This window comes from Aotus nancymaae, unplaced genomic scaffold (assembly GCF_030222135.1).
Source record: "Aotus nancymaae isolate 86718 unplaced genomic scaffold, 86718_ANA_hifiasm-v0.15.2.pri h1tg000030l, whole genome shotgun sequence".
Classification (NCBI taxonomy): domain Eukaryota; kingdom Metazoa; phylum Chordata; class Mammalia; order Primates; family Aotidae; genus Aotus; species Aotus nancymaae.
The window spans coordinates 28,520,385-28,536,806 of NW_026988443.1; the positions used below are offsets into that span (position 1 = coordinate 28,520,385).

Below are 16,422 nucleotides of genomic sequence, written 5' to 3' on the forward strand. Positions count from 1 at the left end.
ATTATACTTCAATAAAGTGTTTTTTTACAAAAAAAAAAAAAAAGAATATGTAGGCCAGGCACGCTGGCTCACATCTGTAATCCCAGTACTTTGGGAAACCGAGGTGGTTGGATCACCTGAGATTAGGAGTTTGAGACCAGCCTAACCAATATGGTGAAGCCCTGTCTTTCCTAAAAATACAAAAATTAGCCAAGCATGGTGCCATGTGCCTGTAGTCCCAGCTACTTGGGAGGCTGAGACAAGAGAATTGCTTGAACCCTGGGGGGCAAAGGTTGCCGTAAGCCAAGATGGCACCACTGCACTCCAACCTGGTTGATAGCGAGACTGTCTAAAAAAAAAAGAATATATAATGTATAGGAATCCTCTCATCCCCTCTCAGTCTCCCAGTTCCCCCAGTCACAATTTTTCAAGGAATAATAGACATTGATAAGAAAGTGGGCTGTGTGCAGTGGCTCACGCCTGTAATCCCAACACTTTGGGAGGTTGAGGCGGGAGAATCACTTGAGCTCAAGAGTTCAAGACCAGTCTGAGCAGTATGACAAACTCTGTCACTATATTAAAAGATAAAAATTTTGGCTGGGTGTGGTGGCTCATGCATAATTCCAGCACTTTGGGAGGCTGAGGAGGAAAGATCGCTTGAGCCCAGGTGTTCGAGACCAGCCTTGTCAACATAGTGAGTCCTGATCTCTAAAAAATTAAACTAAATTAAATTAATAATAAAAGATAAACATTTTTAAATTTTTTTAAAAAGGTATACCAGAGTCCAGTTTCATTTACAGATTGACTCTCTACGTTTTTAAGATAACCATTTAATTCCTGCTGGCTACTAAAGCAAGAGTTAAAAAAGAAAAAAAAATTCTGCTGGGCAGATACATGCAGGGTTCTTTGGATTGGGAACCTGAGACCCACCCAGCATCTTTGGCATTCTGCATGGCTTGTACCAATAATCCATGGCAGGGGAGTTACAGAATCAGTGTATGAAGGAGATTGTGTGCTCATTTGGAGTTTGCTTGTCGATGTCAATGATGACTATCACTGTTCAGAGCTGTGCTCTCCATACATAGACATTCATGAATTGAAATTCAAATTCAAATTTAATTACAATTAAATAAAATTTTAAATTCATCTTTCTCACCTGGATTCTGGGAAAAAAAATTTAGTAAAAAAATATAAATATTTATTTCCTCAGTTCTATTCGTCACATTTCAAGTGCTCAATCACTACCATGGCTAGTGGCTGTTATATCAGACAACAGATACGGAATATTTTCTTTTTTGTTGTTGTTTGTTTATTTTTTGTAGAGACAGAGTGTTGCTATGTTGCCCAGGCTGTTCTCAAACTGCTGGACCCAAGTGATCCTCCCACCTTGGCCTCCCAAAGTGCTGGTATTACAGGTGTGAGCCACCACACCTGACCAGAATATTTTCATTATCACAGAAATTCTACTGGACAATACAGGTGTAAAGAATGAAGTAATCTATATCCAATGTATTTTTGTCTTTGCCATGGAAACTTACATCTTTTGACTCCTATTAATTAATCCTAAAGGAATAAAAGAAAAGGAGTAAGAAGTTATTTGTACAAAAGTATTCACTATAATCTCCAATATTGTGATCTTTTATTATCTCCAGTAATGGCAAAACGTTTGGCAATAACCAGGTATCTAAAAATAGAGAAGTTATTTTTCTCAATTTCTTATAACAACAACAAGTTAAAAATAAAAGTAGTTTTTAATGATGAAATCCCACAGTCATGAAAAATTAGTAAGGTAGATGGAAGCACGGAATATATTTATAATATAATTTTTTAAAGCAGAATACAAAATCGCTATCTGTATCATGATTATAACCATGTAAACTATGTACATATTTGGAAGAAAGACTAGAAAGACCTGAAAAAATGAAAAAAGTTGCTCTGTTTCCCTTGGGGGGAAAAAGTGAGTATTCCTTTCTTCACTGTCCCCTAGAGCACCAGAAGTGTCTGGACAAACTCCTCAATAACTGCTTTTTGAGCTGTACCATGCAGGAGCTGATTGGCTTATATATTACCATGGAGGAGTACTTCATGAGGGAGACTGTCAATAAGGTAGGACATAGGACGCATCTCTTGGAAATGGGGCTTCCGGTCCAAGAAACCAGGCTGAAGGAAATGGCTGAGGCATGTCATATTTTTTGGTCCTGCTTTGAGAATACTCTTGCATGCAGATTGAGTGATACCACTTTGTATGGTTAAAGAGCATCTTTGGAGTCGTTGTGCTCTTTGTATACCTAGTTTGGACTTCTTCCCCAAGAATTACAAAAGAACAGCTCAACTCAGCTCTTCAGGGAACTCACTTGTTCCCCACCTCCCTGACGGTATGTGGGTAAGGAACTCCAGGGAAGTAGGGCCTCTGCAGATGTCTTACACCTCAAGTAATGGATCTCCACAAGACTAAGGCCCAAAATATTTAATTTCTTCACCTAGTGATCAATAGGGAAATGAGCTATTTTGACAAGGAAGATGCACTCCAATCTGTGACCAGAACACGCCATGTTGGGAGAAACATGGATAAGGTACAGAAAAGGGAGCAGAGCTAGGGCCAGTGTACCTGAAGTATCTAAAATGTGACATGTAGAACTGGGACCCTCAGTGTTGGCTTTTCCTTTTGGGTAGGCTGTGGCTCTGGACACCTATGAGAAGGGCCAGTTGACATCCAGCATGGTGGATGATGTCTTCTACATTGTTAAGAAGTGCATTGGGCGGGCTCTGTCCAGCTCTAGCATCGACTGTCTCTGTGCCATGATCAACCTCGCCACCACAGAGCTGGAGTCTGACTTCAGGTACAGTTGACTCCCTTTCTCCTTTCTAGACAGAAAGGCCCTTGTTGATTCCTGAGGCCCGTTTGTTTCTGCCCTTTGTCCTCATGATTCTAGTTCAGTTCTATATAGGACATAAGCTCCTGTCCCTAAAACGGTATCCTTGGCTCCAGGAAGCTGTTGATCAGCCAGATATCTTGTGGGCCAAATTTCTGTTCTCTGGACTAGACTGAAGGGGCTATGAGCCCTTAGACGTAGGAAAGAGAACAGGCAGTTCAGATGAAAGCAGTAGTTGTAATAGGTACCATTGCTACAGGCCGAGCACTACGCTATTCTCCTCCTCTTTTGAGGTCCTACTAACAACCCTATGAGGTAGGAACTATTAGCTCTGTTTTATAGATGAGGAAACTGGGCTTTAGGGAGATTCCATCCTTGTCAAAGATCCATCACTTAGGAGTAAGAGGTGGAATTCAGAGCTGAGTGACTCAAAACCTGTTCTCAACTCCTACGTAGTACTGCCTTCACTAAGCTTCACGGCTTTGTTTGTTGGAGTGCAGTGGTGATGGCTAAAAGCCTCATAAACAGTAGAGATTGGCCAGTCTCCTCTGTATGTTCTTGTCACATCAGTGTCTTTGAGTGGGTGCTGGTCACTTTCATACCCTGGCTCCTCAGGTCTCCTACAGTGGTCTCAAGGACTGGTTATTCCCCCTAAAAGAGTACGTTGTGCTGCTGGGTCAGGGTGGTGGACACTCTGACCCTTCTGTCCTGGAGGCCAAGTTGAGCAGTGTCAATCCTTCTATGCCTTCCTGCCCCCCAGGGATGTTCTGTGCAACAAGCTGCGGATGGGCTTCCCAGCGACCACCTTCCAGGACATCCAGCGCGGGGTGACAAGTGCTGTGAACATCATGCACAGCAGCCTCCAGCAGGGCAAATTTGACACAAAAGGCATCGAGAGTACTGATGAAGCGAAGCTGTCCTTCCTGGTAGGTAGCCCACAGCTCACAAGCTGGGTTGGTTTATCTCGAGAGATTACATTATGACTGCTAAGCCACAGTATAATAGGCCTCTAGCTAGAGACTTTTCCTCCAGTGTCTATATAGAAGGAAAACTCCTCCTTTAAGGAAAGTTCCTCCTAGAAGGTTCTGAAACCATTTCTTACTCAGGGACATATTCTGAGCAGCCTGAGCTAGGATAGAGGCTGGGCTGCCCAGCTGTCACCTAGCATTCTTTCCCCAGAGCACTGCCCAGCTGCTCGGGAGCCTACTGAGTGTCAAGCTTGGCTTGCATCTGCCACAGAACCAACAGCACCATCTGTGCCAGGCCACCAGACTGCTTCTCTGAGCAGAGGCCTGCAGCATGAGTGGGCGCCAGTCCTCCCGGTCTGCCAGCATTGCTCTACTAGCACATCTTAGGCTTTCAATTTCCTCTAGAAAGGAGGCCTTATGAAAGCCCTTTGCTACCCAGAATGACAGATGTGATAAAGCAGCAAGTCTTACTATTGTGTGACAGCTTGGAAAGGAGAAGCATGGAAGGACGAAAAGATTTGTATAAAGCAACAGCCAGTTTATGATGAGCCAGAGAGAACATAAATGAATCCTAAGCTCAAGATCAGCCTTCTCTGGTCACACTGTCTTAGCATGCACAGGAGTGGCACAGACCAAAGTCCATTCTGCTCCATCCCCCACGTTAGCCACATTCTGAGTCTTTATTCTTGAGGCTCAGAGCCTGAAAGAAACATCTAGTAGCAGAACTCTAAATCTGTAGTCCACAGGTGGGGTTGGATGCAAAAATGTGCACATGCGTTTTTCTGGACACAGGGTTCTTAGCTTTTATCAGATTCTTTTTTTTTTTTTTTGAGATAGAGCCTCACTCTTGTTGCCCAAGCTGGAGTGCAATGGTATGATCTTGGCTCACTGCAACCTCCACCTCCCGGGTTCAAGTGATTCTCCTGCTTGAGCCTCCTGAGTAACTGGGATTACAGGCATGCACTGCCACACCCGGTTAATTTTTTTTTTTTTTTTTTGAGACGGAGTCCATTCTGTCGCCCAAGCTGGAATGCAGTGGCATGATCTCAGCTCACTGCAACCTCTGCCTCCTGGGTTCAAGTGATTCTCCTGCCTCAGCCTCCTGAGTAGCTGGGACTACACGCACACGCCACCACACCTGGCTAATTTTTTGTACTTTTAGTAGAGATGGGGTTTCACCATGCTAGCCAGGATGGTCTCGAACTTCTGAGCTCAGGCAATCCACCCACCTCAGCCTCCCAAAGTGCTGGGATTACAGGCATGAGCCACCACGCCTGGCCTAATTTTTTTTTTTTTTTTTTTTTCGAGACGGAGTTTTGCTCTTGTTACCCAGGGTGGAGTGCAATGGCGCGATCTCGGCTCACCGCAACCTCCGCCTCCTGGGTTCAGGCAATTCTCCTGCCTCAGCCTCCTGAGTAGCTGGGATTACAGGCATGCTCCACCGTGCCCAGCTAATTTTTGTATTTTTAGTAGAGGCGGGGTTTCACCGTGTTGACCAGGATGGTCTTGATCTCTTGACCTCGTGATCCACCCACCTCGGCCTCCCAAAGTGCTGGGATTACAGGCTTGAGCCACCACGCCCGGCCCTAATTTTTGTATTTTTAGTAGAGATGGGGTTTTGTCATGTTGGCCAGGCTGGTCTCAAGCTCCTGACCTCAAATGATCCACCTGCCTTAGTGCTGGGATTATAGGCGTGAGCCACTACACTCAGCTATCAGATTCTTAAAAGGGTCTGTGACCTCCAAAAGAGTGCAGAGTTGTCACTTTCAGAAACAGAAGCCTAAACTTGCTAATACCTGCCAACCCCTGTGCAGAGGAACCCATAGTAACTGGTTATCAGACAGATTTAATACAAAAGCTATTTAGGCAGCCCCACTCTCTTCCTGTCAGAGAAAATATTTGCCCTGGACATGGTTTTTGTCAATCAAGGATATGGTTGCTACCAAAAACAGGTCAGCTCCAAAGAACTGTTGCCTGTGAAATTTGTTACCTTTGGAGAACTTTGCCAAAATGCCTAGCAGCCAGCATCATATGATCGTGAACTGACTTAAGTTTTTCATCTTGTTTGTATTCTTTCATTTTTTTACAGAACTTACTTTGATTTCTGTGCTCAAAAATAATCATTGGCTCCTTGCTGCCTGCCACATCAAAGCTAGATGTCTTTGTTTAAGCCTCCTAAATCTAACCCATCCCACCTTTCCAATTCTGTGTTCCACCGCTTGACTACACGTCTCTAAAACCGGCCAGTGCATGCTTGCTCTGCGAGGACCTCCCATTAACACAGTTTCATTGTTTGAGGCCCCAGAAGATAAGACCAAAAAGAAAGGCAATGCTAAATGCTTGGTGACAGGTTTCTGGTTTTCCTGACACCATGTATTTAAAATGTCATCACTCCCATTTCAGGACCTATTTTTTTATGTTACCTTGATTCATTTGGCTGTCAAGATGAATTCCCCAGCCGTACTGACATCATGCACCATGGACAGGGAATAAGCCCAGTGAATCCATGCTTACTACGGCTGTCAGTACAAGGGAAACTTTGAAATCAATACCATTTGGACTCAAATCCATAAGTCCATTATGACAATTATTCTTGGTGCTCTTAAATGCCTTGGAAACACTTACGTTATGGCCTTCATCCTTCAGCTGTCATGACAGGAGTTATTTGGAAACTTGTGACATGATCGGCCTTTTGTTGTGGTATATTAAAGAAAGACCTTTAGGCTTATCTGTCCACAATCAGAGTGGCCTGAGCAGCACTGTCAGCATCATAACTTTCAGCATTGACTGCAGGACACTGACAAGGGAGACACTCTGGGGAAGATGAGAGGGACTTCCTAATCGCAGCCCCTGGGGTTCTGAGATCCTCCTTTTACCCTGAAATCCTGAAGCTCCTGACTTATGTCTCGAAGACTGGCTCCTCCTTACCTCAACCCTGGCTTGCTGATCATGCCACCAGCACAGCAGTTCACAGGCAGTGGGATTCCCAGGCCCTCTAATTCCTCCTACATGTGGCCTCTAGATGAGTATTCCCGAACCACAGTTGTGCTCATGTGGCATTCACTGCTTTAAAAATCCTCAGTGCCAGCCCACTGTCCACAGGACACAGAGGTAACTCTGCAGCAGAACACTCAAGTCCCCATCAGGCTCTGCCCCTCGCAGCTCTATGTCCTGCCACTTCCCTGCACGTGTCTATGAACTGACTGTGCTATCTCCCAGATACCTTTTTGGGTTTTCTGCCATTCTGCATTTGCTTATATTATCCCCTTTCCAGAGTATGTTCATTCACTCTCTTCCTGATTCCACAAATATTTATTGAAAAACGTCTGTATATCAGGCACTGTTCTGGTTTCTAGAGCTACAGGTAGCTATTGAAATTTACGTTTAAATTAAAAATCCACTTCCTGAGTTGCACTAGCTATGCTTCAGGTGCCCAGTAGCCACACATGTCTGGGGGCTACCATACCAGACAGTGCAGTTAGAATATTTCCATCATCCAGAAAGGTAGACAGTGCTGTATAGAGATGCAGTGATGAAGAAAACAGGCCAGATCTGTGCACACAAGAAACAGATAAACCAGAGGATGTCAGGAAATCCTAAGGACTGTTAAGAAAATATCAAATATGGCCAGGCGCAGTGGCATGTGCCTGTAGTCCCAGCTACTCTGGAGGCTGAGGCTGGAGGATTGCTTGAGTCCAGGAGTTCTGGGCTGTACTGCGCTATGCTGATTGGGTGTCCGCACTAAGTTTAGCATCAGTAAGGTGACCTCCCGGGAGCAGGGGACCACCAGAGTTGCCTAAGGAGGGGTGAACTCACCCAGATCGGAAGCAGAACAGGTCAAAACTCCCGTGCTGATCAGTAGTGGGATCGCACCTGTGAATAGCCACTGCACTCCAGCCTGGACAACATAGTGAGACCCCATCTCTTTTTTAAAAAAGAAAAGAAAAATAAATCAATAAACAGTGAACAAGAGAGAGGCTGATGGGGTGGAGAAATGTTCTCACCTTCATCTCCTGTCAGAATTATGTTCCACTCTTTTTTTTTTTTTTAATTTAGTCTCTGTAGAAACTCAAAAATTGCCAATGCCAACTATATTGTAAATCGTCATGGCGTGGGGTATTGGGAAAAGTTTTCAATTAGCAATAATCATGCCTCGGATAAACCTCACTGGCTACAATACTGCCACTGCGCAAAGGTTATGTTCCACTCCTTTATGTTAATTCAGCTCAGCTACCACCTCTGCTATGGAACCTTCCTTAGATTCCTCACACCGAAACAGTTTGTTCTTTCCTCCGAATGGCCAGAGCAATTAGTGCCTTAATATTTTTGCCCCATGCTACTTTCTTTTTTACTGGAGACAGAGTTTCACTCATGTTGCCCTGGCTGGAATGCAATGGTTCAATCTCAGCTTATTACAACCTCTGCCTCACAGGTTCAAGTGATTCTCCTGCCTCAGCCTCCCGAGTAGCTGGGATTACAGGTGCCTGCCACCACACCTGGCTGATTTTTGTATTTTTAGTAGAGATGGGGTTTCACCACATTGGCCAGGCTGGTCTTGAACTCCTGATCTCAGGTGATCTGCCCGCCTTGACCTCCCAAAGTGCTGGGATTACAGGTGTGAGTCGCCGTGCCCATACTACTTTTATCATTGGTATTTCTGCACCTAGTCTATAAGGCAGTTGAGTTATGAAAGAAGTCATCTTTGGACCAGAGTAGGGAGATCAGAATTCTTATTTTTAGTTTATTGGTGTATTATAAAGGATGTTATCTAGGATACAGATGAAGAGATGAATAGGGTGAATTATGGGGAAAGGGGTGTGGAGCTTCCATGCCCTCCCGGGGTGGCCACTCTCCTGGAAGCTCAGAGACATGAATTCTAAGCCTGGCTCCAGCTTTGTGCCCTTGTCACTCTGAGTGTCTGTCCCTTATCCTGCTTTATTATTCTTCCTAGCATTATATAATGCATTTGTTTACTATCTGGCTTCTTTGCTGGAATGTTAGCCCTGTGAGTGCAGACCATGTCTGTTTTGTTAATTGCTTTCTCTTCAGTGCTTAGAACCATGCCTGGCACATCCAGGTGCTCAGTCAAAATTTGCTGAATCAGTTGCTGTCTGACTTTGATGACTCATTTTACCTTCTTTTTTTTTTTTTGAGACGGAGTCTCGCTCTGTCCCCCAGGCTGGAGTCCTGTGGTGCAATCTTGGCTCACTGCAACCTCTGCTTCCTGGGTTCAAGCGATTCTCCTGCCTCAGCCTCCCGAGTAGCTAGGACTGCAGGTGTGCACCACCATGCCTGGCTAATTTTTTTGTATTTTTAGTAGAGACAGAGTTTCGCCACGTTGGCCAGGCTGGTCTTGAACACCTGACCTCAGGTGATCCACCCGCCTCAGCCTCCCAAAGTGCTGGGATTATAGGCGTGAGCCACCACACCTGGCCACATCATTTTGCCTTCTGAAGAAATGAGGAGTCTCATTTCCTCCCATGCACTGGGCTTGATAATGCTCGTTCTGTGGGGGGTATTTGGCAGATTCCATGAGATAAAGAATGAGAAAATGCCTCATAGGTGGCAGGATCTCTGGAAGTTTTTCTTTAATGAATGTCAGGCTTTGTATCACTGATCTGGGGCTTGGCCATTTGGAGCCTCAGAACTTATCCCAGACCTGTATGCCTGAGTCATTTCTGATCTGTAGGTAACAGTACAAAAAGACCTAAAGACCATGACTTTAGGCTCCCTGGCATCAGGCAACCAGAAAGGGCAAGCCTGGTTCCCCATTCTGCCTGATTCAAGATCTGAGTGTCCTGCCTGATGCAGAGGTGTGGCCTTTCATTAGCCAAAGTCTGAACTCCAGCCAGTCCTTCTCTAATCCTCGTGGAGCGCAGCTGTCAGCCAGTCTGGCATTGGAGTGGGTAGCAGGCACAGTCAGCAGGAAGTCATATTCTTCCTTCCTCATCTCCCAGGTGACTCTGAACAATGTGGAAGTCTGCAGTGAAAACATCTCCACTCTGAAGAAGACACTAGAGGTACAAGGGAAATTGCCTATCAGCAGTCAGCAGCCACCTCTTCCCATGTTGAGAGAGAGCCCTGTACATACATCCTGGTGAAGACACTCATCCTGGTGACATTGAGCCACACTTGAGGGGATTCCTTGGTGACTGACATGATAGCCAGGCATCCTTAGACCAGTGGGAAAAGCTTAGGAGTTGGCAAATCAGGATTCAGAGTAGATCTTCTAGGCTGGGCATGGTGGCTCACACTTGTAATCTCAGCACTTTGGGAAGCCAAGGCAAGCAGATCACTTGAGGTCAAGAGTTCGAGACCAGCCTAGCTAACATGGTGAAACCCCATCTCTACTAAAAATATGAAAATTAGCTGGGTGTGGTGGCAGTTGCCTGTAACCCAGATACTGAGGAAGTTGAGGCAGGAGAAACGATTGAACCCAGGAGGTAGAGGTTGCAGTGAGCCAATATCGTGCCACTGCACTCCAGCCTGGGGCAACAGAGCAAGACTCTGTCTCAAAAAAAAAAAAAAAAAAAAAAAATTATTATCTTCTAGCACATAGTTGGCATGTCACCTTGGACAAGTCCCTTAACCCTCTGAGCCTTAGTTTTCTCATCTATGAAATGAGAAGATACATAGCTTCATCCTTCCCTAGTTTGGGTTTCTTGGGTGGGCTAATGAAAACACAGGATTGAGGCCAAGTTGCTTACACCTATAAGCTCAAAATCTTGGGAGACCAAGGCAGGAAGATCACTTTAGGCCAGGAATTTGAGACCAGCCTGGGCAATGTAGCGAGACCTTGTCTGTATAAAAAAATTTTTTTTTTAATCAGGATCAAAAGCACCTTATAAAAATGACAAATCCCTGTATAAATATAGGAGATTAAGATAAGGCTTGCCAAATCCTCTATAAAGCTGGTAGCTGTTATTTTTTAGAGAAAGGCAGCAGAGTATAGTGGAAATTGCTTGGGCTTTGAAGCCAGACACCCCAAGTTCAAATCTCCACTTGACCACTACCCAGCAAAAGTTCTGTAACCTCCCTGAGCCTCAGTTTCCTCATTCATAAAGCAGGGATAATGTCCTCTGCCCCACAGGACTGTTGTAAGATGAATGTGATAATACAAAGCACTTGGTACATGAGAGGCATTCAGTGGTACTTATTAGTTGTGTTAACAGTTAAAAATAACAGTAGTTGGGTGGCTCATGCCTGTAGTCCCAGCTACTTGGGACTCTGAGGCAGGAGGATTGCTTGAGGCCAGGAGTTCAAGGCCAGCCTGGGCAACATAATGAGACCCTGTCATTTAAAAAGTAAAAATAATGGCCAGGCGTAGTGGCTCACACCTGTAATCCCAGCACTTTGGGAGGCCAAGGCAGGTGGATCACCTGAGGTCAGGAGTTCGAGACCAGCCTGGCAAACATGGTGAAACCCCATCTCTACTAAAAATAAAAAAAATTAGTTGGGCGTGGTGGCCGGTGCCTGTAATCCCAGCTGTTCGGGAGGCTGAGGCACAAGAATCACTTGAACCCAGGAGATTTAAGTTGCAGTGAGCTGAAATCATGCCACTGCACTTCAGTGTGACCAACAAAGTGAGACTCCATCTCAAAAAAGTAAAAGAGAGCATAGTGGCTCAGGCCTGTGGTCCTAGCACTTTGGGAAGCCGAGGTGGGTGGATCACCTGAGGTCAGGAGTTCAAGACCAGGCTGGCCAACATGGTGAAGCCATCTCTACTGGAAATGCAGAGGTTGGCCAGGTGTGGTGGCGCATGCCTGTGGTCTCGGCTGCTCAGGAGGCTGAGGTGAGAGAATTGCTTGGACCCTGGAGGCGGACATTGCAGTAAGCTGGGATCATGCCACTGCGATCCAGCCTGGGTAACAGAGCGAGACTCCGTCTCCAAAAAAAAAGAGAGAGAGGGTCTCGCTTTGTTGCCCAGGCTGGTCTTGAACTCCTGGGCTCCAGTGATCCTCCTTCCTTGGCCTCACAAAGTTCAGGGATTACAATATTGAGCCGCTATCCCCAGCTTTTCAAGACTTATTATCATGGCTTTGAATACTTTTTTTTTTTCTAGATGGAGTCTCACTCTGTCACCAGGCTGCAGTACAGTGGCACAATCTCAGCTCACTGCAACCTCTGCCTCCTGGGTTCAAGCAATTCTCCTGCCTCAGCCTCCCGAGTAGCTGGGATTATGGGCACACACCACCACGTCCAGCTAATTTTTGTATTTTTAGTAGAGACGGGATTTCACCATGTTGGCCAGGATGGTCTCAATCTCTTGACCTTGTGATCTGCCTGCGTCAGCCTCCAAAGTGCTGGGATTACAGGCATAAGCCACTATGTCTGGCGGCTTTGAATAAATTATTAACTTCTGTGCCTCAGTTTCCTCATCTGTACATTGGGGATAATAATTTTATCTACTTAATAAAGGAGATACTTTTTTTATGAAGGTCAAAGTAACTTACAATAGTTGTGGGGGTTTTGGGTTTTCATTTTGTTTTGTTTTTAGGGAGAATAGATACTTTGGTCTCACTCTGTTGTCCAGGCTGGAATGCAGTAGCACAGTCATAGCTCACTGCAACCTTGAACCTTTGGGCTCAAGGGATTCTCTCACCTCAGCCTCCCGAGTAGCTGGGGATGCAGGGGCGCACCACCACATCCAGCTAATTCTTTTAATTTTCTGTAGAGACGACTTCTCACTATGTTTCGCTGCAGTTCTTAAACTCCGGCCTCAAGTGGTCCTCACACCTTGGCCTCCCAAAGTGCTAGAATTACAGACATGAGCCACCTCACCCAGCCTGGTACTTTAATAAAAGTAAAATGCTTAGAACAAAGCCAGGTATACAGTAAACCCTTAAACCTTAATTATGATCTTGACCATCTTTCTTTGGCAGCCAGACCAAAATATTTAAGAAGAGAAACTGGCTTCTGTGGTTTTTTGTACATGTAAATAAAATTTTAAGAGGAGAAATAAATAAATACAAAAGTGGGGAAAAAAGCAGAAGCTCTAGCAATAATAGCTAGTGTCTCCTGTGCCAGGCACTGAGCTAGGCACCTTGTGCTTCATCTTATACATGAGGAGCAGGAATTCATGTTCCCATTTTATAGACAGGAAAATTGAAGCTCAGAAACTTTAAATCATTTGCCCAAGGTCACTCAGCTAATACATGACTGAGCCGGGACTTGAACCTAGGAATGTGTGACTCTAAAGATACAAAAAACTTTCTGGTATTTCGGTTCTTATTCACTTCCCCTGACACTGGTACCCCCATATTACAGAGGGGGAAGTGGGAGCCAAGTAGATAGCCACCAGGATAGAATTCAGGTTTTCTGAAACCCATCCAGGGCTCTCAACAGGCCATAGCTGCTCCCAGAGAAGGCTGGAGGAGTAAAACTGGCTGGTGGCGTATTGACCTCCTCTCTGCCTCTCCTCACACTCCCATGGCCCACATGTGCTCAGTGGTCTTACAGCAGTGTTATCCCCTAGAGTGACTGCACCAAGCTCTTCAGCCAGGGCATTGGAGGGGAGCAGGCCAAGGCCAAGTTTGACAGCTGCCTTTCTGACTTGGCCGCCGTGTCCAGCAAATTCCGAGACCTCTTGCAGGTAAGCCCCAGGTTCAACTGCTAACTGAATCCTGTGCCTGTGCATTGCTCTAAGAAGAGTGTTACCTGGCTCATCATGTGCAAAGAAGCCAGGAGGATGGGTGAGGGGGCAGCCAGCAAGTCCTGGAGTTTGGAGTTGTACAGGTCCCTTGAGACTAAAGGCCCTGTTGGTTTTTCATCAGTGAAGTTGTCACACTGACAAGCCAACATCTGGTTCCTCTAGACTTTCTGCTTGGCCCCACAATGTCAAGAGCCCTTAGAAGATGCTCAGAGGAAGTGGAGCCACACGGTTCTGACCTGTGGCCATAGCCTAGCACTGGGCACTCTGAAATCTCTCTTGAGAGTTTACCAGAACAGCCTCAAGGCCTCATCTCCACCCTGGACCTGAATCAGCTGAGATCTGGAGAGGGGCATGTTCCTGGCTCCTCCTTTCATTAACACTAGCTCTGTTACAACCTCCAACAGGGCCTGCAGAAAGCCTCAGGGCTGGAAGAACACCTTGCAGTCAAGGGATGGGTAGAAGAGAGAGGGAAGGGATGGGGTGTGCCTGCTGTGTCTGACATGTCTCCACCTTGTCCATGTGCAGGAAGGGCTCACGGAGCTTAACAGCACAGCCATCAAGCCACAGGTGCAGCCTTGGATTAACAGCTTTTTCTCCGTCTCCCACAACATCGAGGAGGTCAGCCTGGCCACAGGCAGCCATCAAGCCCCGATGACCTCTCACCCCCATCTCCAGCTGGAGGGAATGGAGCCGTGAACAGACTAGACCTTCCATGCTTCCCAGGCCCACTTCCCTGACCCTCACCCTTGAACACTAGGTTCCTCCCAGGAAGCAATTTGTCCCTAGTCAGAAGAGCTCAGAAAGATAAGGAGTTTGCCTTGACCTAACTCATTCCCTTGTATTGGAGCTCTTTTTGCCCTACTTATGATAGACTTAGGAGCATTTTTTCCTCCTGGCCTAGTGATTTCATTCCTATAGAGCATGAGATCCAAGAAGGAATAAAATGCCAGGAACTTCACCCATTATGTGGGCCACTGCTACAGCCTAGAGCTGTTTGCTGGTTGGTTTCTTCCGGTCTGGGTGTCTGAGCTGGTTTTAAACTGGATGAGTCAGAAGGCACAGGGAAGGAAGAACGTCTTACCTTATTTTCTTAACGGGGTAGAGGTGGGTGGCAGCGAATGGTACTTCTTAGAGGCCCATGGTGACCAGCCCTGCTTCCTGACAACAGGAAGAATTCAATGACTATGAGGCCAACGACCCTTGGGTACAACAGTTCATCCTTAACCTGGAGCAGCAAATGGCAGAGTTCAAGGTGAGCAGGGGCCCTAGGGATCCAGTTAGGGAATTACCCACCTTTGCCCAAACCAGCAGCCTGCAGGGTCTCATCACATTCCTTCTGGAGACCCTGAAAGCCCTTCCAACCCTAACCTATAGAAACACTCCCCTGTGGCCTTACATAACTGTCCTCACCCCCAAAGACTCCAGTGTAGAGGCAGAGGGGTTAGGTGGGGCTCGGCTGATGTAAAGCCTCTGTGTGCAGGCCAGCCTGTCCCCAGTCATCTACGACAGCCTAACCGGCCTCATGACCAGCCTTGTTGCCGTGGAGTTGGAGAAAGTGGTGCTGAAATCCACCTTTAACCGGGTAAGGTGAAGGGGTCATGAGTCTACAGCTTTCGTTTCTCCTCTGAGGAAGACAAGTCATGCCACCACCCAGGATTTGTGTCCCCCCTGTCTGCTGCCCACAGGCCCTGCACGTCTGGGTCCAGTCCTGCCCTGGCTTCTGAGTCCTTAGAGCAAACTGGAGCCACAGGGCACCACCTGAGGCCTGGCCGGCCTTGCCACCCAGCTCCGGGGGCAAGTGGAGGCCAGTTCTGCTTGGCCAGGCCTAAGTAGTGACTGGGCTTGGGTTCTCCTGCAGCTGGGTGGTCTGCAATTTGACAAGGAGCTGAGGTCACTCATTGCCTACCTTACCACGGTGACCACCTGGACCATCCGAGACAAGTTTGCCCGGCTCTCTCAGATGGCCACGATCCTCAATCTGGAGCGGGTAGGTGGGGCGCCCTTGGCCCAGCCAGGGAGGGGTGACTGAAAGAGGCAAAGATGGATCCCTGCCACTTCCCTCTAAATCATGTGTCTGCCAGCAGCCAGCCCTGCAGGACACCTTCCCCTTCTTGAGTGCTCCTGTTCTGCCCCTGGTGGAGGCCAGAGCTTTCTTTCAGAATAGCCCCATCTTGCTGACTGGTCTCTCTGTCCTTCCCCACAGGTGACCGAGATCCTCGATTACTGGGGACCCAACTCCGGCCCGTTGACGTGGCGCCTCACCCCTGCTGAAGTGCGCCAGGTGCTGGCCCTGCGCATAGACTTCCGCAGTGAAGACATCAAGAGGCTGCGCCTGTAGCTGTCTGGATGAGCACACCTAGCTCATCACAATTCTGAGTCTGTTTCCTAAGGGGCTCCAGCCAAGGAGCTGAGTGAGGCTGTTTGCCTTGGAGGAGCTCTGACAGCCCAGACCTTCTTATGGCTGGCAGCAGAGACAGCCTGGACTCACTCCATGCTCTGCCCTCAGACCTAGCCTGGTTAGGCATTGGGGGCGGCCTTTCCCCACCCAGAGAATTGGGCTCCTAATGAGGTGAGAAAGTCACGGCAGGCAGCGGGCAGCCCAGGCCGGCTTTCTGCATGGGTGGTCAGTCTCTTGCCCTCAAACGCTACAGCAAACAAGCTGCCCCTACCAGCCTTAGACGACTTGGGTTCATCTGGGGACCTAGCAATTAGGCTTGACTTCGAGGCAAGGCTGTGATGTTTATGATCCCTGAATAAAGCTACTCCTTGAAGAGATGCCAGTGTGCCGTTTCCAGGGAGGGCCAGATCCTATGGGCAGGGCAGGTCTACCAGTAGCACTGAAATAGGAAGGCAAACCCAAGACCTCAGCCTCCTTCCCACACAGCCCAGTGCACAGCTGTGTCCAGGGCCCACATGATGGCAGGAGCCCCCCATCCAGTCCCAGATCCTC

The 16,422-nt window shown here is 47.2% G+C and overlaps 1 protein-coding gene and 1 non-coding gene across 4 annotated transcripts in view; one reads left to right on the forward strand and one right to left on the reverse strand.

The window, feature by feature from the left end:
* Positions 1-16,247, forward strand: part of COG4 (component of oligomeric golgi complex 4) — a 35,287-nt gene extending 19,040 nt beyond the window's left edge. For 2 of the 3 annotated variants that reach the window (XM_012437450.2, XM_064383286.1), the window contains 10 exons: positions 1,967-2,085; positions 2,653-2,819; positions 3,613-3,778; positions 9,778-9,840; positions 13,296-13,412; positions 13,998-14,090; positions 14,641-14,724; positions 14,953-15,054; positions 15,331-15,459; positions 15,676-16,247. In XM_012437450.2, coding sequence (XP_012292873.2) covers positions 1,967-2,085; positions 2,653-2,819; positions 3,613-3,778; positions 9,778-9,840; positions 13,296-13,412; positions 13,998-14,090; positions 14,641-14,724; positions 14,953-15,054; positions 15,331-15,459; positions 15,676-15,810 — 1,175 coding nt within the window. In that variant the 3' untranslated portion in view covers positions 15,811-16,247. The other variant, XM_064383287.1, reaches the window with a different exon arrangement.
* LOC135277336 (U4 spliceosomal RNA) lies at positions 7,877-8,017 on the reverse strand. Its single transcript, XR_010344951.1, has one exon. It is a non-coding gene; the product is annotated as a U4 spliceosomal RNA (small nuclear RNA).
* Positions 16,248-16,422: the final 175 nt, after the last annotated feature.